The sequence below is a fragment of the Ammospiza caudacuta genome, chromosome 3, assembly GCF_027887145.1.
Source record: "Ammospiza caudacuta isolate bAmmCau1 chromosome 3, bAmmCau1.pri, whole genome shotgun sequence".
Lineage (NCBI taxonomy): Eukaryota > Metazoa > Chordata > Aves > Passeriformes > Passerellidae > Ammospiza > Ammospiza caudacuta.
Window position 1 is genome coordinate 3,473,716 of NC_080595.1, and position 23,560 is coordinate 3,497,275.

General features: G+C 40.3%; 2 protein-coding genes across 5 annotated transcripts in view; one reads left to right on the forward strand and one right to left on the reverse strand.

Annotated features, from left to right (window-relative positions):
* The first annotated feature begins 231 nt into the window (after nt 1–231).
* Nucleotides 232–23,248, forward strand: FANCL (FA complementation group L). The gene is made up of 16 exons (XM_058802887.1): nt 232–436; nt 1,269–1,372; nt 1,516–1,743; nt 3,504–3,562; nt 4,541–4,601; nt 5,420–5,476; nt 7,054–7,151; nt 10,645–10,741; nt 13,358–13,426; nt 18,825–18,975; nt 20,553–20,636; nt 20,751–20,796; nt 20,884–20,965; nt 21,723–21,839; nt 22,210–22,281; nt 22,598–23,248. The coding sequence occupies exons 1-16, from the start codon at nt 232–234 to the stop codon at nt 22,631–22,633; spliced, it is 1,566 nt and encodes a 521-aa protein (XP_058658870.1). The 3' UTR covers nt 22,634–23,248.
* Nucleotides 22,458–23,560, reverse strand: part of VRK2 (VRK serine/threonine kinase 2) — a 38,765-nt gene continuing 37,662 nt past the window's right edge. For 3 of the 4 annotated variants that reach the window (XM_058800789.1, XM_058800787.1, XM_058800786.1), the window contains one exon: nt 22,458–22,933. In XM_058800789.1, the coding sequence (XP_058656772.1) occupies nt 22,694–22,933 (240 nt within the window). In that variant the 3' untranslated portion in view covers nt 22,458–22,693. The remainder of the gene's footprint in view (nt 22,934–23,560) is intronic. The other variant, XM_058800790.1, reaches the window with a different exon arrangement.

Sequence of the window (23,560 nt, forward strand, 5' to 3'; positions counted from 1 at the left end):
TTAATCCTTACTTAACAGCTTACTCCTTACTTAATCCAGTCTCCTCAGGATGTGCTAAAGAGTGAAGAATCCCCGGCTCTGCTCTAGGGCAGCCGTGCTCCTTCAGCACTCTGGAAAAGACGCTCCTCAAAGTAGCAGGAGCCCGTCCTTGCTGTGCGAAAAAACAGGGCTGCTCCTTGAGACTCTGGAAGCCGCGGGGGGCTCTCCCTCAGGGTTTCCCGTCCTCGGGACATGCGTGCCTCCCCTGAGGGTTCTCATCCCTCAGCGCACTGTGCTTCTCCCCTCAGGTGTTTGCTTCTCCACAGTTGCGCTCCCCTCAGTGGCACGAACGTCACCCCTCGAGTGCGTTCCTCCCCTCAGGTGTGCTCCCCCCCTCCTCAGCTGAGCTTCCCCCTCCTCAGGTGTGCTCCCCTCAGCGACACAATCCTCACCTCAGGTGTGCTCCCCCCCTCCTCAGCTGAGCTTCCCCCTCCTCAGGTGTTCTCCCCTCAGCGACACAATCCTCACCTCAGGTGTGCTCCCCCCTCCTCAGCTGTGCTCCCCTCAGCCACACAATCCTCCTCTCAGGTGCGCTCCTCCCCTCAGTGACACGCTTGTCCCCTCAGGTGTGTTCCCCCCATCAGGTGTACTCCCCTCAGCGACACAATCCTCACCTCAGGTGTGCTCCCCCCTCCTCAGCTGTGCTCCCCTCAGCCACACAATCCTCCTCTCAGGTGCGCTCCTCCCCTCAGTGACACGCTTGTCCCCTCAGGTGTGTTCCCCCCATCAGGTGTACTCCCCTCAGCGACACAACCCTCACCTCAGGTGTGCTTTTCCCTCAGGTGTGCTCCCCCCTCAGAGGCGCTCCCCTCAGTGACACAACCCTCCTTTAAGGTGCTCTCCTCCCCTCAGTGACACGCCTGTCCCCTCAGGTGTGTTCCCCCCCTCAGGTGCACTCCCCTCAGCGACACAATCCTCACCTCAGGTGTGCTCCCCCTCAGGTGCACTCCCCTCAGTGGCATCTAACCCCTCAGGTAGGCTGCCCCCTCCTCACCTGTACTCCCCTCAGCCACGCAACCCTCCTCTCAGGTGCACTCCTCTCATCAGTGACACGCTTGTCCCCTCAAGTGTGCTCCCTCCCTCAGGTGTACTCCCCTCAACCACACAATCCTCCTCTCAGGTGTGCTCCTCCCCTCAGTGACACGCTTGTCCCCTCAGGTGTGTTCGTCCCCTCAGGGGTACTCCTCTTAGCGGCACAACCCTCACCTCAGGTGTGCTTCCCCCCTCAGGTGAGCTTCCCTCTCCTCAAGTGCACTCCCCTCAGCGACACAACCCTCACCTCAGGTGTGCTCCCCCTCAGGTGCGCTCCCCTCAGCGGCACCTCACCCCTCAGGTACGCTCCCCCCTCCTCAGGTGTGCTCCCTTCAGCGACACAACCCTCCTCTGGGGTGTACTCCCCCCTCAGGTGTGCTCCTCTCCTCGGGTGCTCTCCTCTTAGGTGCGCTCCTCCCCTCAGTGTTATGCTCGTCCCCTCAGGTGCGCTCCCCTCAGCGTGGCGCGCCGCCCCTCACGCGCCCGCCCCTTGCCTCTCTTCCCCTCAGGCGCGTGCGCCGCCCGCGGACAGGGGCGGGGCCGCGCGTTCGAACGACGGCGGCGGCGCCGGGCGGGAACATGGCCGGGCCGCGGGCTCTGCTCCGGCAATGCCCGCTGCTGCTGCCGCAGGACCGCCACGGCACCGCCTACGAGGGCTTTGTCACGGCCCAGGTACCGCGGCCCGGGCGCCGCTCGGCCGGCGGACCTTACTCTGAGGTGGAGGGAGGGTGCTTCCCGCTCTGCCGGGTCTTGGGAGGGAGACCGCTTCCCGCCGTGCCGCGCCTGGCTCTGAGGGGGAAGCGTTTCCCGCCCTGCCGGCTCTGAGGGGTTCAGCCTGCCGGGGTTCCTGACTGAGCCGCCGGCAATGTGAATTGGGGAGTGCCGTTTCCCGCCGCCGTCCCGCGGGTTTGCCCCGGGAATGGTTTCCTGCTGCCTTCTGGGCTGGGTTAGTTGTGCTGACAAAAGTGATTTTGGGGCAAGGCTGAATGTGCCCGCGTTCATGGCCTGTGGTAAAAGTTGACATAAATGACTGGTGATGGGTGTTTTCCTTTCATTTACTTTTGAGGCTTCAGCTGAAGCGGCTGCATCGTCCTTCGGGGTGTGGAAAGCGCGGTGCAGGGGCAGAACAGCGCCTGAGGCAGCGTGAGGAGCCCGGCTTTGCCTGCACTGACACTGTGCAGCTGTGGCTCCTTAAAATATCACATACAAAGAGCTCTGAACGGGTGCATTTTAATTTAGAAATAGCGTGGGGCTTTACTCCTCTAAGTAGATGGCAAAAGACGTGGGCTGTGTCCACTAGCATTGTCAAAAATGTAATTGACATTGAGATTGAAAGAAACGTCTGGAGGTCCTCTGCCTTAAGTGGTTGCTTTGGACCATTTGCAGCCGCGTTGTGAATATCTCCGACCAAGAGCGTGCAACCTCTTATATGGCTTCTTCCAGTTTCTGATCCCCCCTTAACTATTTAAGGGGTTTTTTTCCATTCCATTTAGATGATACTTCCTGTATTTCTGTCACCTGTCAGTGTGTGTCACTCAGATCTGGCTGTACCTTCTGTAGTCATCCATGATCCCTCTTTTCTCCAGGCTAAATAGTCCAAGCTCCCTCGGGCTCTCCTGGCGTGAGAGATGCTTTGAGCTTTTGGTCACCCTCAGAGCTCCTCCCTGGATTAACTCCAGCATGTCCATGTCTTGCTTGTGCTGGGGACCCAGTACCCCAACTTCAAGGTGTCCTGAGCTGGGGTAGGATCTGGAATAAAAGTTTTAGGATAACTTATCTGCCCCCTTTGCTTTGAGGCTTCACTGACTTTATTTCAGTTTTATTAAAGTAGAGGGAGAACCTCAATAAGGAATGAAAATACAAGTAGGGGGTATTTAGAAGCTGCCTCATGTGGATTGCACTGACAAGAAAAAAAAATTAAATTTATGTACTTGGGGCTGCTTTTGTTTACAGTTTGTAAAACTCTGCTGAAATGTGCTGTGGATCAGTGCCCAAGGTTCTTTTTAGTGTAGTTGCTTTTATGATAAGCATCTGTTTTGTCTTACTGGAGTTGGAGACAAACTTTCATGTACAGTAGCATGCTTTGGATTAAATTATATGTTTTTGTCTTGTCCAGATTTGGATAAGGTTTATTTTTCTCTTGAAAGGTGTTATGTTTGCTTTATGAAATGTGATGTACTGAAGAGTTTTTACTGAATATTGTGAATTAAAGGTCAAGAGTACTTCAGCTTCAGAATTAAAATCAACATTATTTGTGCCTGTCACTCATACTGCTTTTTTATCCCTAAGGAAAGAGATTCTGAATAATATTCCTGAAAGACAGAAAAGACAAATTTTCTTTCTTAGTAGCTGATCTGATGAGGAATCCTTCCCACAAGTGTCTAATATTTTTCTTTTCTCACCTTCCTATTAACTAAATACTTCTTTTCAAGGGTAGAAACTTCCACATCAGGATACTGCTACCAGTGGATTTGCAATTGAAAAATGCCAGGTAAGAGAATTTATGCTACTAATTTCTAAAAGTGTAATGTAACAAAATTAATATTGATAAAAACAATAATGGATATGAAAATGAGTTATTATTTTTTCCAATATCAGTGTTATTAATTAATTCTCTCCGGTTTCAGCTTAACCTTGCAACAAAATTGCACAGCATCAGTGGTAATAAATGCTGACAATAAGCACTGCCTATATCAAAATATTTAGTTGTTAATTAACTTTGAAACATGTTGTAATTAATTGGTTGTATTTACATATATGAAGCAATGTACTTGGGAAAAAATTATATATTTTATATAATTTGTATTTATAGATCATTTCTATGTCACCATTTGGGAAACAGCTAATTCAGTGCAAAGTTGTAAATTTAAGCAATTATGTAAGCAATTTAAGCAATGATGGTTAACAGAGCTTTTTAACTTCATTTTCTGTTGGCTGTTTCTATTAATTGGTATGACCCAACTTTCTTTAGAAGCCAGCCCTGTTCTCATTTCTGTGTTTATCCCAGCAGTCTGTGGGAAGTGGGTGAAAGAGGCAAATCCATGTACGTGGATGAGCTTTAACTTTGTATTCCACAGCTCTGCCTAGGCCAGCCCCAAACTGGGAGCAGATGTGGCATTCCATGGCTTTATTGCATTCTAGGCTGGGTAATTAAAACTGCATTACAGGTAACTTTGACATTTGCAGGTTATCACTTTTAAATATTAGTGTATTTTATGAAGTTACACTCGCTTGCAAGAATGATGTTGTTGTTTTCAGCACGGAGCAGGCTTTTGCAGGTTGATGCTTAATTTTTAATGGGCTTTAGCATGGTGACATTTGGAAGTTTTGAGTAACTTTGAACAGAGTTTTAAGTATTGTTTCCTTCCTTTGTTTTTCTCCAAGAAAAGCTGTTGTGTTTAGAAAGCTTTCTGCCTTTGAAAGATGATGTAGTGTGAGTTTGAAATGTGCACAAACTCTGTTTGTCCAGGATAGAGTGCAGCTGGCGGCTGAAGAGGATCCTGCACAGCTACCGGCACGTTTTGAAGCAGGTATACAAGTTTAAAACCACTTATTATTATTATTATTATTATTATTATTATTATTATTATTATTATTATTATTATTATTATTATTACTACTAAATAGTCTTAAATCTTTGATATCTAATGAAAAAATCTTTGAAATCTAATGATTCTGTGACATCTTGTGCTTGCACACCTATTCTAAAAGGGTTAAAGAATCTTCCTTTCACCCTAGAGCCAAGATTTATTTTTAAATGTCTGAGGATTTACAAGTAAATATAATGAGAAATGGATAGAATTTAGTAAATATTTATTTTTATTCAACCTTTACACTTCTTTGTTTTGAGATCAGGCTAGAACAATTTTTAATAAATTACTTATGACATTTTACTGGAATTTTTCTTTAGTCTCTCAATTAGAACAGATTTTGTCTTTTTTAAAAATGTATTTACTTTTTTACAAGTTGTTCACAATGCAAAGGAGAGAATTCACGTTAATTATTAATAGACTCAGTTCATTCTTGGGGTCTAAATTGCATCTCAGTATCCAAAGGAAGCTTTGGAGTGAGGATGCAGAGTGTTTGAAGTCCCAAGGAATACTTTGTTTCCAAGGAGGAGCCTTTGCCACAGGTGCTGCTTGAGACACTGTATCTCAATACATCCATAAATGAGTGCTGCCAGAGGATGTTTCATTCTCAGTTAAGTTTCCTGGAATTTCTCTTCTGTAATTTAAACATGTGGAATGCACTTGGTCTTTTTTTATGTTTGGTTTGACAATACCAGAGAAACAGTTGGGCTGAAGCACCAGAAGTTGCAGAAAATTAGCTAATCCTCTCTTTCCTCCAGCGGCTGCACAGCTGCCCAGACCTTGTCAGCTTTATGGTGGAGCTGAAAACTGTTTTGGTGAGTGGCAGAATATGTGTGTGGGACATGGGATGCTCTTAGAGCTTTGGGTTTCACTTTCAGTGTTTTATAGATTACTGTCCCGTAGATATATAGCTCTTTTTTATTTATTTATTAAGAAGAGGTGATTTTGTATTTATGCTGTTCATGTAATAGCTGTATAAATATCCTTTAGGATTTAAGTGACTTTATTCTTTGGAAGTTGGAGTGCTATAAAAATTTAAAACCCAGCAAGGAATCTCAGTGTAGAGCCATCCTCTTTACAGTGATATTCTTGGAATTCCTGTTATTGTCTAGATGGTAAAGCAGGCCTGTAATTATACAATGGGCTATGAAGTCAGTGGATTGCTGAAGGTGCTTTCAGCTGACTAACAATTTGACAAATAAATGCAGAAGCTTTTTTTTTCCCCTAATATTTCAGAGGCTGCTGTTTATTCTTCTTCTAAAAGTTTTTCAGGTCTGGGGTTGAAGAGTAGCAAACCTTTAATCAACATGTAACTGGGAATTCTTATCTATTAGTAAAACATTTTTCTGTGAGCATTCTTGCTGATGAATACTTCATCCAACCTACTTTACTTGAGGAATAAAACACAGGAAGTATTCTTCAAAACCACAGCAGAAATTCCTCCTGGCATTACACTGCTGCTCTGCTATGCTTGGAATAGACCTAAATAAGAATGTCTGTTTTGGAAAGCTTTATAATAGTTGTTCCAATCTATTTGCCTGCCTACACAAGCACTCAGACAATGAGAATGCAGTCAAAGTATAGTTCATTCAAAATAGCAAAATAGTGGTTCTCAGTTACTGCAGAGAGTGAAAACACTGACAACAGTAAAGGAGACCTGGGCAAGAATTATTGTTAAACTTGTCTTAAAAATTATATTTTCATTTAAATTATTAATAACTTTAAATGTCATCAATGTATGTGTTCTGTAAGCATAATTTTAGCTCAAATGCACTTTCAAAGAACAAGTAGCACAACACAACATGGTTAGGGCTTATTTTTCACAGTAACATTAACTTTTTGATAAAAAGTTCTTTTTGAAACATTACTGCATTCTTGAAGAGTGTCTGCACCAAAACTTACTCCAAGGGATCCTGTGTTGTTAAAACTGAGAAACTGATTTTGTTTTTTGATTGCTATATAAAGTATATATATATATATATATAAATATGGGGAATATCATAGATGTGTTGTCTTTTGTGGCAGTGGAGCCCAGGAGACAGCTGTGGGCTTAATAGAACCTTCCTTTGAAATGTTCTTTCAGTCAAGATGCTTGACTTCAGATTTATTAGCTGAAAAAGAGGCACATTTGATATTTGCATCTGAAGACTCCGTTGTCAACATCTGTGGGGTTTTTTTAAATTGCAGATGTTTTCATTACCAGTATCTGAAGTAATTTACCAAACAGCTTCTTTGTCTGCTTTAGCTGGAGGCTATAACAAAACAAATGCAGTGTACAGTTAATTTTACATAAGCTTAATATTTCCAAATGAATTGCAAAAATCACATGGCTAAATAGATGCAAAAATATTGAAATTGCTCTTAATGATGTTTTTAATGTTCTTTTAAACAGGAAATTGCTTTAAAGAACACACAAGACCTGCACATTCCAAGGCCTCCAGAATACTACTCCTGCCTTGTCAGAGATCTAGAAATACTGGGCTGGAATAGGTGTGATTGTTTTAGTTCTTAACAAACATCATCTTTAGAATATCTGTTCCTCTTTTGTATTTGTGAGCTGAACACATCCAATGTACTTGTTCTGTTCATTTACCCTATTCAGAAACTGATTTTGCTTTGTTTTTAAATTAAAAACACCCAAAAAACCTGTATCAACTCTAGGCATATTTTCTGTCTCAAATAACTGAGCTGAAAGGTGATACACTACTAAGAAATCATTTCTTCTTTGACCTATAAACTACTGGTATATTAAACATATTTAATGTTAATATTTATAGCTCTCTTTTCCCTATTTTGTACAGCTGGTTGTGACTAACCCTATGGTTGATCATCATTTACCTTTATGCTTTCATAAAAACATTTCCTACTTTTTTTAGAATTAGCACAATAACTTCTAAAGAACCTGCTCTTTCAGCACAAGGGTCTTCTTAGAGGAATTTATTATTTATTCCACAGAAAGTTAAATCTACCCAAAAAATTCATGAGTGGAGGGGAGAATATGAAAAGTCTCAACCCAAAACTTGAACAGGTGTATCTTGTGCTAAATGAAATAAAGAAGCCTTAGGTGTAAGAATAGTTTTGAGTTTTCCCACCTGATTTCTATATAGATAAACAACATGTGATTAACACTGAGTGGGAATTTCAAGGCCCACTTTTATTTAAAGATTGAAAGCACCCTTGAGAAATCAGCTGAAGCTTTTGTCAGTGGTTGCCATTGCTAATACGAAATTGTGCCATACTCAAATTTCACAGAGTCGAGTCTGAGAATATTAGGTAAAATTTCCTAAACACATGAGAAGTAAATTTTCAATTGTGTTTGCTCTCCCAAAATGGATAAAAAACAAAACACCAGTGAAAAAAAAACAAACCCCAAAATCTTGAAGAAGGTTTGGGGAAATCAGTCCCTGATCAAGGGACTGTGCTGCACATAGGGAATCACATCAGGTTTGCTCTGGCTTGGAAGAAGAATAACCTGGACAGGCCATGTGGAGTCCATTAGCTAGTCACACCTTTGATTCCAGAGTGCTTTTAGCACTGAAGTGGCTCTCTAAGGAAGCCTCTTAACTGAGGCTGGTTTTGAGTTGTAGGTGATGCTTTATTTGCATGGCAGTTAAGAACATCCTGCAGTCATCTTTGAGCAGAGCTGTCTGGTTTGGTGCTGCCAGCAAGGAGCAATCACTGCTCACACCTTGAGCTTTAGTTAAGGATTTTTCTTAGGAAAAACCCTTGCTTGTTGTGTACCCCAGATTTACTCATTCCTAGCAAGTTTTGGGTCATGCTGGGAGCTGACTGCACCCAAATCTAACTGAGAAAAAAAAAAAAGTTGAAAGATTTGAACTGGGGAGCGAGAGATACTACTGCAGGAGTAAAGTTACAGGAAAGGCTCTTCTAATACTTCCCCTTATTCAAGCTGGTTGAGCCAGTGGCAGTGGAAGGCAAATTATCAACTATAAAAAACCTCCTATAACCCTCACGGGGATTCAAAAATGTTGCCAGTATCTCTTAAGTCCATGTTGTCTCAAAGCTCTTATGCCTGATACTTTCCCATTTATTTCATACAAAGTATCTTCTTCTCTTGCCTTCTCCATTTCCAGGGAATCCTGCCTGCTCCTGTGCTCTCAGTCATTTGTGTGTTATGCTGGACTTCAGAGATTTACCTAAGGCTTTCCATCTTTATGCTAATTCTTTTTATTCCTTTTTTAATCTTTTTTCTGTGATAAAATGACAGAGCCTACAGAGGAACAAAAGTCTGTATAAGTGAAATGTTACCTATGTACACAAATCTTTATATGGTTATACAAAAAGTGTGACTTTAAACTAAAAAATCCATCCTTATCTTATAAATCGAGATTGAAGTGGTCCAAACAAGATGATTGTCAGAACAGGTAAAATCCCAGACACCTTGGTATCATCCCATTAATTTTAATTTAATAATTTCATTTTTGTTTTCCTTTGCTGTGGCTCTTTGCAGGCAGCAGTTGTGCTTTGCTGTGGACACTGCTGCATTTTTCACTGCAGTATCCATACTGGGCCTTAGCTGCTGCTTTAGGAACCCCCCAGTCCAGGAAGCAGCAGATGGAGGGGTGCTATAGAGGTGGTTTCTCATCTTTATAGAACTCTGATACACTTTTGAGGTAAAGTTGGAACAAAGCAGGAGTAATGATGTTTTTCCCCCCAGTTGAAGGAAGAATCCTCTAATTTTTTCCAAGTATATCAAGTTTAACTGGCTCCAGTTGAATTACATTTTATCAAGACTTGTCTTTTCTTTCAGCTGTTGTGGAGAAATGCTCCCAGAAATCTGCAGGTCTCTTTAATATTGCATTAATCAGCATTAAACATGAAATAACGTCTCTCTCTCTTCTTATTACCGCTACTGCTTTTTCCATGAGTGTTTTTCAGTTCCCTCCTATTGAGGCTATTTCATTTTTGTAGACAATTTTCTTCTTTTCACTTCCTTCCTAGGGGTGTACAACCCTTTAGGGTACATCTGCTTTTTCTTCCACAGGCCTCTACAACTCTGTTGCCAGCTTCACTTGCGAGAGCCACATGATTTTTCTAGTATGTGGTGGTTTAAAAAAATAAATGTTGCTTAGGCCAGCAAGCACATGCTCCCTCTGAACTGTGTTAGGCCTTTCCATCAGTCTGGGTGATAAGTTGGGCAATTACCTTGGACTGCTTTTTATCTTTACACAGGAATGACATAGTAAAAATGCCAGAATATCCACATGCCCAGTTTACTGGTAAATATAATATATGGGGAGGTTTGAACCTTTTTGGCAATTGTTGATGCTACTAAGCAGAATCCACCTGTAGAGAACAATATATTTTACAATTGTATCCATCTTCATTGTGGTGGGAGACATGAACCAGTGACATCTTAAGCAAAGAGTCAGAAGTTTTAAAACTTCTTTTTCACATTTAGTATATACTTTCTGCTTGCTAGGGTGCATGAATACAGTGTAAAACTGTCATGAAATGAAGGCAAATCATCATAAATAACTCATTTTGTACCTGTTCAGGTACTATTTTCTGCAGAAAATCAATTTTGGAATATGAACCAATATGCACTGAATTTCCCACAATAATAGTATTGATAATAAAAGAGAACTTCATTGAAGAGAAAAGCAAATCAAGAGCATAAAAGTCTGATAGAGTAAGAAACTGCAGAAATGGATCACAGATTTGACAGGAAGTTTAATGTGTACATAAGCAGAGGCTGACAGGAACACGCTGTGTGTGTCAGAGGTTCCGCTGATGGAAAATGCAACCCGGTGCTCACTGACCACAGCATGAGCCCTGACACACTCTGTAAATAACCCTGAGATATATGGCTGCATTAAGCACCAGCCTGGTGTATTAACAGCAGTAAATCTGCAGCAGCAGAAATGCTTGGCATATAGGGCTCCTTCTGATTAATATTTGTAACAGACTAATCAGGGTATTGTGAACTGCAGGGCTCTCAGAGTTTTCTTCTCTCTTCCAGAGTGGCCTATGTGGACACTGGGCTGAGCACAGTCAAGTTAAAAGCTGAAGACTCTTGTGGTCGGCAGCATCTCATCACTCTCAAGTTAAATGCAAAGGTAAATTGATGTGGGAAAAGATATCTTGAGGCTTCCTTGCAATATATTGATTTTTCTTAATTCATTAGGATTTTAGAGGATTGGTTTGCTTGCTGGTGTGTCTGTTCTGCAAGGTAATAGGTCAGTTAATTTTTTTTTCTTGAGTTTTCAGACTAGCTATATTTAAAATTAATATTGGATTATGGTTATCTGTAAGATGCATCTGTGCATCACATGAAAAACACTTTGATATTGTACTCATTTTACTGGATTACTGACAAAGCCATCTGGGAGACTTTCCTTCATTATCACTCCATCCAGAGACTGTGCACAGAACAAGAATTAGAGGATGTTGGGTTGGTTATTAACAAGTCTTGCTGTTTAAGTCAGAGATGTAAAGATTTATGAAAAACTGAAGTCAGTCAGAAAAATTATTTCTTTTTAGTCTAAATAAATGTCTCATTTTGACAGTACTTGCAAATCAAACCCATGGCATTTGCAGAAAGAGAAAAAATTTAATTCTTCCTGGTACTTATCACTGAACTCAAATTACTACATTTCTTCATAGAATGTCTCATTTCAAGGCATAAATCTCCCACCAGAGACTGTGAATATTCAGGCTGTGTGGTGACAATTGCCTGGCAATAATTGTTGTCTTCAGAAAATCAGTCCAGGGGAAAAAGGAATCTAAAAGTGTCTGGATGTTGTTTGGGACTATCTGTGGTCCATCAGCTCAAGTTATAATCTTGAAAGCACAAAGAGGGACATGGAATTGTAGGATGTAATCCCACCTTGACAGGCATCCTGTATTCCTTTACAAACCAGGAGGTTTTTTAAAATTTTTTTAGTCTTACATAACATGAACAAGCTTTACCTTTGTAGGGGAAAAATATTGTTTGGGAATGAGTGTTGCTCCAGTGGATTTTTAGAAAGAGTAAAACTGTCCTACATGCAGAGAGTAATGACTGCATAATTAATTTGCTAGTCAGTCCATTATTAAATACACTGATGGAAGTGCAATTATGGGCTATTTAATGTGCAAGGAGAGGAACCAGGTTGTGTTGTTTATAAGGGATAAATATGCTTTGTGTGACACTAGAAATTTGGTGCAACCTGTTGCCCTAAGGCTTTTTGCTCTTAGGACAATAGAAGTAAAATATTTTAACTATTTGAAAGTATAAAAATGCAGAACAAATTACAGTGAAACATTCATTTTTCTCAAGCAGCTGCCATGGTCACACTGACACTGGTGCATTGGCTGATTCTGTTCAGCATTAACTTAGCAGAGTCCTGAGGGAACGGAGATTCCCAATTTCTGTCCTTGTGCAAACTTGTGGGGTTTTTTGATAGTAATAAAATAGCTGAATATTCCTCATTTGATAGTAATAAAATTGCAGAATACTCCTCATAGCAGAAAAAACACCATCTAACAATTAAAGATATATGTAACAAAAAGATTAGATTATCAGACTTGTCTGTTTTAATAAGTAATCATCCTTTTTCTTTTTCATTTTTTTCATTTTGTTTTCAAGTATTTTTCATGATGAAGGATCAATTTCTTGTCCTTTGTAAACCATGTCTGGCATTTAAACTTGCCAGACAAAATTTGTGTGTGAAATACTGTTCTGGGGATTTGATTTGCCTTCATACACACAGACACTGCATTTGAGGAGACTTGGCTGAAGTCTTTTTTGGGAAGGCATTTCTTCTGATAAGAGGCTTTAATAAAAGTGTGTTTATTTCTGTTATGCTGTTTCTTTGATTAAGATCCGTGCAGGAGCATTTCAGACCCCAAGGCTTCAAACAGGCCACTGGAAGGATTTGCCTGATGTGTAGTAATTAAGACACTTTGGTAATTATCTGAATGATCTGGCAAGGGCTATGAAAATGCTTTCTCTAGATAAAGTTAGCTGCATGCTCAGAAAACCAATATAAATATTGTATTTAATAGTTGCTTAAATTGGCCTAAGAAAAATAGGATAACTTCTGACACACACATTTGATTGTAACTGTAATAAGCTAAGATGTCATGGAGTCATCAAACATTTTATAGCTTCTTTTTTAATACAGTCTTTTAAAAATTTTTCTTATTGTTGTCTCTTAATTTGGATCAAGTTTTGTTTTATTTATTTTGGTCTATGTTCACTCATTTCTTTCTTAATAGTTGAGTACTCTGCATTACTTTCAGTTTTAAAAAACAAAATGTTACCATTCAGAACAAATAGTTCAGCTTAAATGAAAATTAGTTATTGACTCATGGAAGGGGTGTTTGATTTTTAAACTTTGGTTTCTAGTATGTATAATTGAGGAGAAATTTTAAAAAAATATTTCATGCTTTGTTTCCTAAGGTTTCTTTAATGTTCCTTTGTGACCACTGAACACAGAAAATTGGGATTCTCCTGCCTTTACTAAATACTGATAAATAAAACATTTACATGTAGCTTTCTTCTTTAAATGATAATTAACATTCATAATTATTCCTGAAAATTCTTTACATACTGTTTCCTCTCAGAGCCAAGTTCTCAAGATGCTTGAAGTGCTCATATTTTGTTATCAAATTTGGCAGCTGAGTATCAGTCTGACTTTAAATCACTAAGAGAAAAAAATCCCAAACTGTTTTTTCCTTCCCTCCCTCAGTATCCCACAGAACCACCAGACTGCCTTGTGGATTTTCCTGTTCCATTTGCTGTTTCCTGGATGCCACAGGTAACTGCTGGACTAGGCAGCTTTTTTAAATAAAAATACATATGCAATGGAGGGGTGGTAACAAGGGCTTGGCTTTGGTTTTTAACTCCAGCTTTTCTCCCTGTGTGCATTTTATTTCTGTACATGCTCATAAAAATGTAATAGCACTGAATTCCATATTCCTTATCACAGTACCTTAAATATCTTCCTTGCCATGAGATTTATCTTGCATGTTGTATGTACTGGTTGGGGTTTTTTTTTTAAGCTGTTCATGTGACAAACAATTCTCCAGGAATTATGGTGGGAAAGTGCAAAGAAAGTGAAATGTAGAAAAAATTATTGTTTCTAGAAAAGAAACACCCTCTAAAGCTGACAGACATTGAAAAGAGGAGTTGGTTGTCCTATAGAGTTTTCCCCAGTTTGTTATCATATAGAGCTTTCATAACTTAATAAAACTTTTCCAGTTATAATCAATCTAGGAAAGTATTTAATGAAATTCTAATTTCTTAGTTTAACTGCTATTGCTGCTATGAAGAACTACACTGTCTTTTGTGGGTGTTTCACATTATTTCATGTACCTTTCTTCCTGAATAGTGCATGTGTGCTTTACTAAATGAATTTAAATGTCACTGCTCAGATACAAGCTAATTTGAATATGGGAAATAATTCATATTTCATTAAATTGAGAAAATAGTTTTTACATAAATGATTGCACCTGTAATTTTAACTCTCACAAGGGTTTCTACCCAGCAATAAATAACAACTTACATGGGGAACATGGCTGGGAGGTTGCAGCAGGATGAATTTAAGCTGGGCATATAATTTTTCTGCACAACTCAAGGTTCTGTGTGTTACCTCAGGCCCACTAATATTGAGAGGAAACAACTGCAAAGATCAACCACTGCAAATGAAAAATGTATTTATTTATGTAAGTTTAGGTTTTGATTCTCTGATATGGTTTGGAGCAGTTTAAATAAATGTTTTTCCCTTGAATTTTACTGGAGTCCCTACATTCTGGCCAGGATTTCAAGTGCTGTTTTTAACCTCAAACTAAATACATATTTTGAACAGTGTTTTATTAATTTACAGCCTTGCAATTTATGTTGCCTCAAATTAACATATCAAGCATCCCTGACAGTGACTCCTTCTCTGTGTTTACTGTTAGTAATTTTAAAGATGAACTTGTGTTTTAATAAAATGTTCTGGAAAAACCTGACATGGAGCAGCCTTTGACAAGTTAAAAATGGGGGTGGATATACTGATACTGGCACTACAGCCAAGGAAAAATCCCCTCTTAAAAATACAACACTCTGATGCTTAAAATCTTCTTCCAGTTAGAATTACCTGGGGACTATTTGAGAACATGAACAAAAGGTGTTTGTGTGTAAGGGAAGAGCCTGTTCTGAAATCATTAAATAATCCCAGCTGCAAAGAGCCTGCTCTAATCCTGAACCAAATACCAGCAGACAGAAACGCTTCAGCTGTACAGCAGCTTTTGCAAATTGACCTTTTGTGTGGGGGTGACATGAACCCAACACTTGTGGGGACAAATGGCTTTGGTAATTGTGTAAATTGTGTTTATTTTCCAAATGTGTGGGAATCACTGTGGCGAGCAGCCCTCACGCCGTGATAAAATATGGGTTAAGCTTAGATAATGCTGCAACACCACTGGCAGCAGAATTCAGCAGGTACTCAAGTGCATGAAAATTTTGGTTCCTAAAAGGGAAAAAGAACAGGCTACACCTCTTCTCTAGTGAAATAACGTGGTGTTTTGGTACCAATTGGTCTTAAACTTTTAATATTACGCCTTTAAAGGATAAATTGACAAGGCTTAACTAAATTGGTGCAATGGCACCATTAGAATATAAACTCCTATGAAAGAAAATATAAATAGATTGCAGGTAATTGATTTTTCTTTCCCACCCCTTGTGTGTGCTGCTGCCTATTTCAGGCTCATGGATTTTAAACTTGAGGGGTTGTTGGTTTTTTTTTTTCCCTTCTTTTTTTTTTCCCCTTCCGTATAATAATAGACATGGCTTTATGGCATCCATATTAAAAATGGGTAATTTTCCTTATGGTCCCTGTCTTCCTGCTGGGTTGATAATGTTTTGATGTATTTTTCTTTTGCTCTGATGAGAGGTCTGCTGCTGCTGCTCTGACATATTCATTTGGATGAATAATTATAACTTGCACAATGTCAAGCTGAAGATGGTGGGGTTTTGTGCGTCATGACAAGCCCAGTAGCCAGTGCAGGTGTCTCACAGCATGAGCAGCAACAGCCAGTGGATTCTGGCTCAGAGGAGACGTTTTAGAGTAGTAAGAAATCAGCACCAAGGGCAATGCTGCTGCTGCTGCTCCTGCTCTAAGTGCCAAATAAATGCAGAGTGCTTCTCAATGACAAGTGCAAGAACATCTACTTATTTCTGTTATAGCCTTTTTCTAAAGAAGCAGATAAATGTGCTCTCTCCAGTTTTAGCACACGCTGGAAGTGCAGTTCTGCAGAATCAGGGTGTCTCCTGTCAGGGTGAGGTTTCCAGACTGACCACTGCCCACCTGGCTGGCTACATGAAGGTCATGGGAGTGGAAATTAATGACTAATGAGGTCGTGCAGCAGCCAGCAAGGAAACAGGAATGCAAGGTGCAGAAGGTGGACTGCTGGGAATGAGATTATTCTTGGGTTATTTAGATGAAAACACAATAAAAAGCATCGTAATTGTGCTTTTTCTTGGCAAAGGAACTTCACAGGCACCAGCTGTAAATGCAGAAAATGGAGATGGTTGACAAGACACTTTATAAAGATTTCAGGCTTGTGTCTTGGCTTGATTTCTGTTAAGGAGAGGGGAAATTGTTAAACTGCTGTTGATGAAGAACTGTTTCCAAACAAATCTACAGAATCATAAATTCTTTAGGTGATCCCTTTTCCATTTAATGACTGTTTGCTTTATTAAATTGTATTTTATTTATTAATTCATGAAGGGCAAGAAGGTAATGGTACCTATAGTTTAGGCTATTCCACCTTTCTTATTAGGGGGCTTTGCAGTTGTTTTAATTTTGGATAAGCAAATTTTCTGTTAGGAAGAATTTTAGCCAAAAAATATCAAAATAAAGATTACATTTTTATCTGTTTTTGAAAAATAAGTTGCAATCAGTTGTTCTGTATTTATCTTAATTGGATCTTTTTTTACTACCATTTGATCACTATTTAGTTCATCCAGGATTTGGAGCAGATGCTTGAAATTTGGCAGAACAGCCATATAGGTTACAGCACTTCTTAGAAGTTCCTGAAAGGCTTCATTGGTTTTTTGGCAGGCACAGACTCGAGATTTTGTCTTTATTCTTCCCAGCCTCTGTGGCTCTAGAAATTAGAACCAAGAGTAGAGTGAGATTTTTTTCCCATTTTTTCTTATTCCTTTGATTGGAGGGAATGGTGTATGGGCAGTAAGGGTGGGCTTGGGAGAATGTTTGAATTGAAAGAAGAAAGGAATTGGCATGAAGAGGTCCTGGTGATGAGGGGGAGATGAGAGTGCAGAGGACAGAAATGGAAATAAAGAGGTTGAGAAACCTCATGATCCTTTCCTGGTGAAAGAGAAGGTGTGTTCCCCTTGGAGGTTCAGAGTATCTGATTTTCCCTGGACAAAGTCTGTGGTGGGAATGGATGTGGGATCCATGGATCTGATAACAGAGGTGACATTGGGGTCACAGTTCCTGGGACCCACCAAAGCCAGGGTGGTTATGGAGGATGGAGGAACCAGTTTGGCTTTGTGAGAGTGAGCAGCACTGACAGCCTGAATGAGGAATGTCTTGTTTTCCAAGGAATTTTGACATATTTCACACAAATTTTAATTCATTTGTACAAGGGGGGCCAGGGAACAGAGTTGTGCTGTTTGACATTATTAACAATGGTCTTGGTGTAATTTAGACCAAAGAAAAGTGTGATCTCAGGCTGTTCTAAAAGTGCTGGGCAGCGACCAAAAATTAGTTGGTAATCAAATAAAAAGGAATCTTGGAGTTTTCATGGTTTGCATGACAAGCAGGTGATGTATTTAAATAGCTATAGATGCATTTACGTGTAGAGCAGGAGACAGCTGGCAACATCAGTGAAGCATGCAAATAAGATCAAATGAACAGTGTAGAAAAAAAAAGAAAAAGATTTAACTACCTTTTTAAGGAACATCATTGAAAAATTACAATTAGTATTAAAATTAATTGGATTTTAAAACTTATCTGTGGGTTATAATCCCTTGATGTTTCTTTTTTCTAGTGAAACCCTTTGAATTCCCAGAAGATAAAGATAAAAATGATTATTAGAGGATTTATCTGTATGTGATATAGAAAAATGTAAAAAATCAAAATGGAAAGCAACTGTTGCAAGTACCAGAAAATTATGCTATTAATTTAAGTGTCATCAGAGCACAAAAGATCACATTTCAGGACTGTGTGAAAATTATTAAAATACTGGAAATAATAGTACTTAAGATGAAGATACTATACTCTAAGATGTGGTTAAGTGACTGACACTATTATATCACTTCAGGTATTATAAAAGTAACAAAATGCTTTTAAAGATAATAAGCGTTACATTTTGAGATTGGCAGAATTCACACTTCTCTGCTTAGGTGCTTTCCTACTTTAATATAATTTAACAACAGCAGGAAAAAATGTAGCATTTTATTTCCAAGCTACACCGTTTCTTTCTAAAATACACATGCACAAAATATAAAAAGTTATTATGTAGAAAAATTCTATTTCTTCATCTGAGAACACTCAGATAATTTGCTGCTCTTTGTCCCGGTGAGAAAGGAAAAATATAATCACTACAGATTAAAGGAAACCGTTCCTTCTGTATTTTGTTTAATTCATAGAAAAATACCTGTCTGAGAAAATAATGTTTAATTTGCTTTTTCTTTTGAACCTCAAAATATTTGAAATCTGTCCCTCAATGGGCATCTGCACCTGCAAAGGATTCCCTTGACCACGAAGTGTTTTTTCTCTTCTTGCAGAAGTCTTTTCCTGGGGAAATGGTGACTTCTTTTTGCCCACTGATAATTTCAAAAGATTTCTTTAGCATTGCTATCCTATATATTGTCCTGTCTAATGAAAGATATTTCTGATTCCATGTAATCCACTCTCAAATATTGAAATCCCCCACGTGTAATCCTCTGCTTATTAGATGGTTTCTCCTTTTTGTGCCTTATTTACAGGGTTTGAAAGCTGATCTTAAGCACCTGTTTTTGTACTGCTTAATTTTGAGATAATGATCAGGTTGTTAGGTAATATTCCATGTTTAATGCTATGGTGATACACTGGGACACACACATGGATTTCAACACTCCTTAAATGAATAAATTGGTTTTAAAATATACTCTCAGGCTGCTGGTGGAAACCCAATGACATCTGTTTAAATTTCTGGTTTTCTTAGAACTCCTTAATAGACATTTACAACCAGTTCCTGGCAGCACTGGAGTCGCTGAAGGAGTTCTGGGATGCCCTTGATGAAATCGATGGGAAGACGTGGGTGTTGGAGCCAGAAAATCCCACACGGAGCGCTACAAGCAGGAGAATTGCAATAGGTAGGAAAAGATTTAAAGGGAAACAGTGGATTTGAGAAGTAAAACTCAGGGAGCTGGTTTGTTCTGCTTGTCTCATCAGATGGTGCTTCTTTGGGTTTGGGAAAGGAAAAGCAGCACTTAAAACCTAAGTTAGAACTTTTCTTTTGCATATTAAAAAAAAATAATTTTCCATAACAGAATGCTGATCCTGTTTGGGAAATTCATTACAACTTTCTGGTGTCAGATAAATGAAAATTTCTGCAGGAAAACTTTGTGTATTTGTGAATTAAGAACATGGAACTGTCAAGCTGAGCACTTACATGTTAACCTTAGAAAAATCAGTATTTGTAAAAAAAACAGCTTAGACGAAGCCCTTACCTCAATCACAAATTCCAGAGTTTTAAACTTTAGATTCATCCTGTCCTGGAGTGGAAGGAATTTTAGAGTGCAGCCCAAGGGGAAAAAGGGTGTTAAAGGAGGAAAGAACAGAAATAAAAAGAAATGAGGCTTCCCTGTCAAGAACTCAGTTGTAAAATGTACCTCAGTTTATATGCTGATGTCTGGCATTTTAAGGTCTTAACATACATAGGATAAGGAATTTTATAATTATACTAAATCCACATCACCAATAGCAAATTGAAATGTGAGAATACAGAGTGGACCCACGTTGTCCCTGACAGCTGTAGAGGGAGGGAGGAAGGAGCTGGAGGGAAGGACAGGAAAAGTTCAGCAAGTGGCTGGAATGGTGTGGGTCAGACACCACTTTGTGTGCAATCAGAGGGGCTTTGTCCTGGTCCTGCTGCCCTTTGCCACAGGCCGAGGAAAAGGGAAGAAAAGCCTCAAAAAGTGCCTTGGAGCAGCTGAGCAGAGGAGGGACAGGGCTTTGAGCCTTTTGTTATCAGGCACAGAGAACCTTCAGCTACCACTGAACTTTGATTTCATTCATTCCCACCTCTTCCAGGATGAGAGCTTAACACAGCTTTAATTACAGAAAAGGTTGGGTTTTACCTGGCCTTGTTCAGAGAAGACTCTGCTGTGATGTTTTGGAGCTGCTTCCCTCTGAGGAACATCCCCTTCCAGGGATGCTGGGGGGTCTTGTAAAGCCAAATATTTGCTGTTTCAAAAATACAGCTTTGTTGTCTCAGTCCTGGAATTTGCTGGGGAGGGGACTGACTTCTGCTGCTTAATATTGGGGTTGGGCTTCTCTTTTTGACTATAAAAGATGAAAATGAATTAGTAAGTTACATGTCTCTACCTTTAAATTTTCACCAAGATTTTGGATGGATGTTGTCATCTAGCTTGGGTTGATTATGTTTCTTTCTGAATAAGTGTAAAGGTTAAGCCAAGTCTAAAAGAAAGAAACACAAGCCTGACAGGTTTAATTAATCAGTTGCTACTTTTAATTACAGTTTGTGGAAATTAAGTATTTGCCATATACTGATATTTTGTACAGTCATTTGGACACCCCCCAACTTTGCTATTATTTATCCTAACAAAACCCAGCCGGAGTGAACCAATTTAAAACTGCCTTTAAAAATGGTTCCCTTTTCAAATCCTTGACTGCAAAGCTTCCCCATGGCCTTGCTTTCTCCTTGCAGGGAACAATGTCTCAGTGAACATAGAGGTTGATCCTCGCCACCCAAACATGCTTCCAGAGTGTTATTTCCTTGGAGCAGATCATGGTAAGGCAGCAAATTCCACTGGTTTCTCCTCTGGACTCAGATCTCTGAGCCCAATCCCCACCTGGAGCCTGGGAGGTTCACTGGGGTGATGCCATCATTCCTGTCTGTTTGCAGAAGTGAACCCCCTGAGAACCAAACTCAACAACAACATGCACTTGTGGTGAGTGTCCCTGGTAAAGCAGGCTGGAAACCCAAATGGTGTTGCCATTCCTCAGGTGGATTTTTCTCTCCACTCTCCCACCTACAGGGACCCAGAAGTCAGTTTGTTACAGAACTTGAGAGAGCTCCTAGGAATTGAGTTTCCATCTCGTGCTGTGTTGGAAAAAAGCGTAAGTTGGTTTTGGTTAATGATCAGTCGTTATTGCTGAATAAGTCACATTTAAATGGTCACTTTTTCTAAGAGCCAGGGACAATCAGGGACTTTTGAGAGGTAATTGGATTAATTCATTGTCACAAGGACTTCTGAACTTCAAGCAACAGTTGTCAGAGCTTGTTAACCTTTGATTAGAGGTGCACACTTCCCTGTGGCCTTCATAGCAGTGAGGGCATTCATAACAGGCTCCACTATTAAAAGGAAAAGAGGATGTTCCAGAGTGGCTAATGAGATGTGGAAAATCCAAACATTCTGTTATGGATGTTGATGACTTCAGTTCTAATTAGGTGGAGCTGCTTAGAGGGGACAAGAGGCCATCCAAATACTGGTGCATTTCAAACAAACTGGGAACCAATTTTTGACAATGCTTTAACACTGGATTACGAGCTTTGCTTTCACTCAGGAAGCTTCTAAATTAAGATCTGATCTGTGTCTAATGACAAATCATAGTGGTTAATAAACAAAAAGCACCCAAAAGTATGAAAATACTTGTTGAATGAGATGTAATTCAGTAAGGGATGAAATATAACCCAGTCAAGCCTTGCACACTTGGAACCCAGTGTCACTCTAAGCCATTGTGACATAAACATGAATGTCTTAAAGGCAAAAAACCAGTAATTCCAGCCAACAAAAACTGCAAAAGCAAAACCAGAGGTGAAGCTGTTTGTGTGTGAGCAGCCCAGGCCTGCCTTTCAGCCCTGCTGTTGTTGCAGGACTTTGCCAAGGACTGTGGGATCTGCTACGCCTACCGGCTGGAGGGCAGCGCGCCCGACCACGTGTGCGACGATCCCCGCTGTGGGCAGCCCTTCCACCAGGCCTGTCTCTATGAGGTAAAGGGACATGGGGCACAGCTGCCAGCAGCTGGCTGGCACCTTCTGCATGCACATGTGGGCAGCCCTTCCACCAGGCCTGTCTCTATGAGGTAAAGGGACATGGGGCACAGCTGCCAGCAGCTGGCTGGCACCTTCTGCACAACAAGCACTGCCACTTACATTCTGCACTAAGAGCCCATGAGGAACATTGTGGCAGTCGTGTGTCCTGTCACCCCCAATTCCTACATCAGCTCTCTGGGAAAGGGAACCACAGGCTGACTGCATGTACCCTGTCAGATGTTCATCAGCTGAACTCTGGTAATTAATAGATGTTTCTTAAATTGGAGATGAAACCAATGAGACTTTAAAACCACTTCTTGTGTTGCAGTGGCTACAAGGACTTCCTACCAGCAGGCAGAGCTTTAATGTCATCTTTGGTGAATGTCCCTATTGTAATAAGGTAAGGAAAGCCATGGAGTAGGAGTGAACTAGAGTAGGAAAGGCAAATGCATCAGTGTTTAACTAAAAGTTTTCTGACACAGTATAAAGACAGCCCCACACTAATGCCAGAGTAATTAAAGACCATACTCCATTGTATTTAATACTTTTTTAATGTCGTAACAAAAGGTTCAGTTACAAACAACAAAAAAAATCTCAACATTTAAAATAGAAGCCAACACAAATAGTTCAGAGAATCCGTAACTATTGAGTGCTGATGAGAACTTGCCTGTACAAGGCCTGTACTGACAGGATTATTTAAAAACTTCTTTTTCAAGCCCCTGACACTAAAATCTTCAATGAAGAAACTCTAAGAAAAAGCTGCATTGTGGGAGCACCACTGCACTCCCACTGAAGACACAGGAACAGCAACATCAAAGCAGATACAAGGACAGGACAATGAGCACCAGAAGCACCAGAACAGCTGCAGTGTAGGGGTAGGTTTGATCAGCAAATGCAAGCTTAAACACAGCAGAGAGAGAGGGATGAGTGGTGTCAGCACCAGGTTGGGACACTGCTGCAGGAACTGGAGTTACAAGGTGATTGAGTTTCTTTCGGGATTCTGAGAGTATTCTGTAGGGGTCAAATGGTGGCAGCTCTCTTGCAGTGTCTTCCTGCAGGGGAAAAATAGCTGTGATTATAAAGCTAATATGAAGTGAGATGTGAATCAAAAAACCAGAGATGCTGTTGGGGTATTTAGGTTATCCTAGAGAAAGCATTGCAATCCTTACAGAGTCTTACCTCTGGAACTGATACTTGTATGGATATTGTATGGTAAGTGTGTAACATAAGGCATGGTTAAACACCTCCTGAAGAGACATATCCATATTTACTATTGAACTCTACAGCTGAAATTCTTCTTTATCTTTGACTTGTGTCCAAAAATGTTTAATATATTCAGTCTCTCCTGTGTAATAAAGGTTTATCCTGGAAACTCAAGACATGATTTTAAGGGTGAAGGTGCTGGTTTGATTTGTGTAAGTTTTGCATTTCACAGTGAAGTCAAACTTGTGCCCATCACAAGGAACGTAAACTTGTAGAGCGGGGCTTGTGTGGCTGGCCAGGGGTGCCAGGGCTGTTCTACATCTCCAGCAGCAATTCTGTCCTTGGCCAGCACTGTCCTCCACCTCTGAAAGGGATCCCCAAACACCACAATCCCACTTTTCTCTTAGCCAAGACTCTTTTTAACTGTCCCTTAGTGCCAGGGACAGCTCTGGTTTCCTACAGAGCTTTCCATTACC

What these genes read in the sequence shown, in the direction of transcription:
- FANCL (XM_058802887.1), top strand. Translation starts at nt 232, where the DNA reads ATGCGTGCCTCCCCTGAGGGTTCTCATCCCTCAGCGCACTGTGCTTCT. An exon ending in TTGCAATTGAAAAATGCCAG is followed by an intron (nt 3,563 to 4,540) that starts GTAAGAGAATTT and finishes CTGTTTGTCCAG; the next exon opens with GATAGAGTGCAGCTGGCGGC. An exon ending in TGGAGCTGAAAACTGTTTTG is followed by an intron (nt 5,477 to 7,053) that starts GTGAGTGGCAGA and finishes TCTTTTAAACAG; the next exon opens with GAAATTGCTTTAAAGAACAC.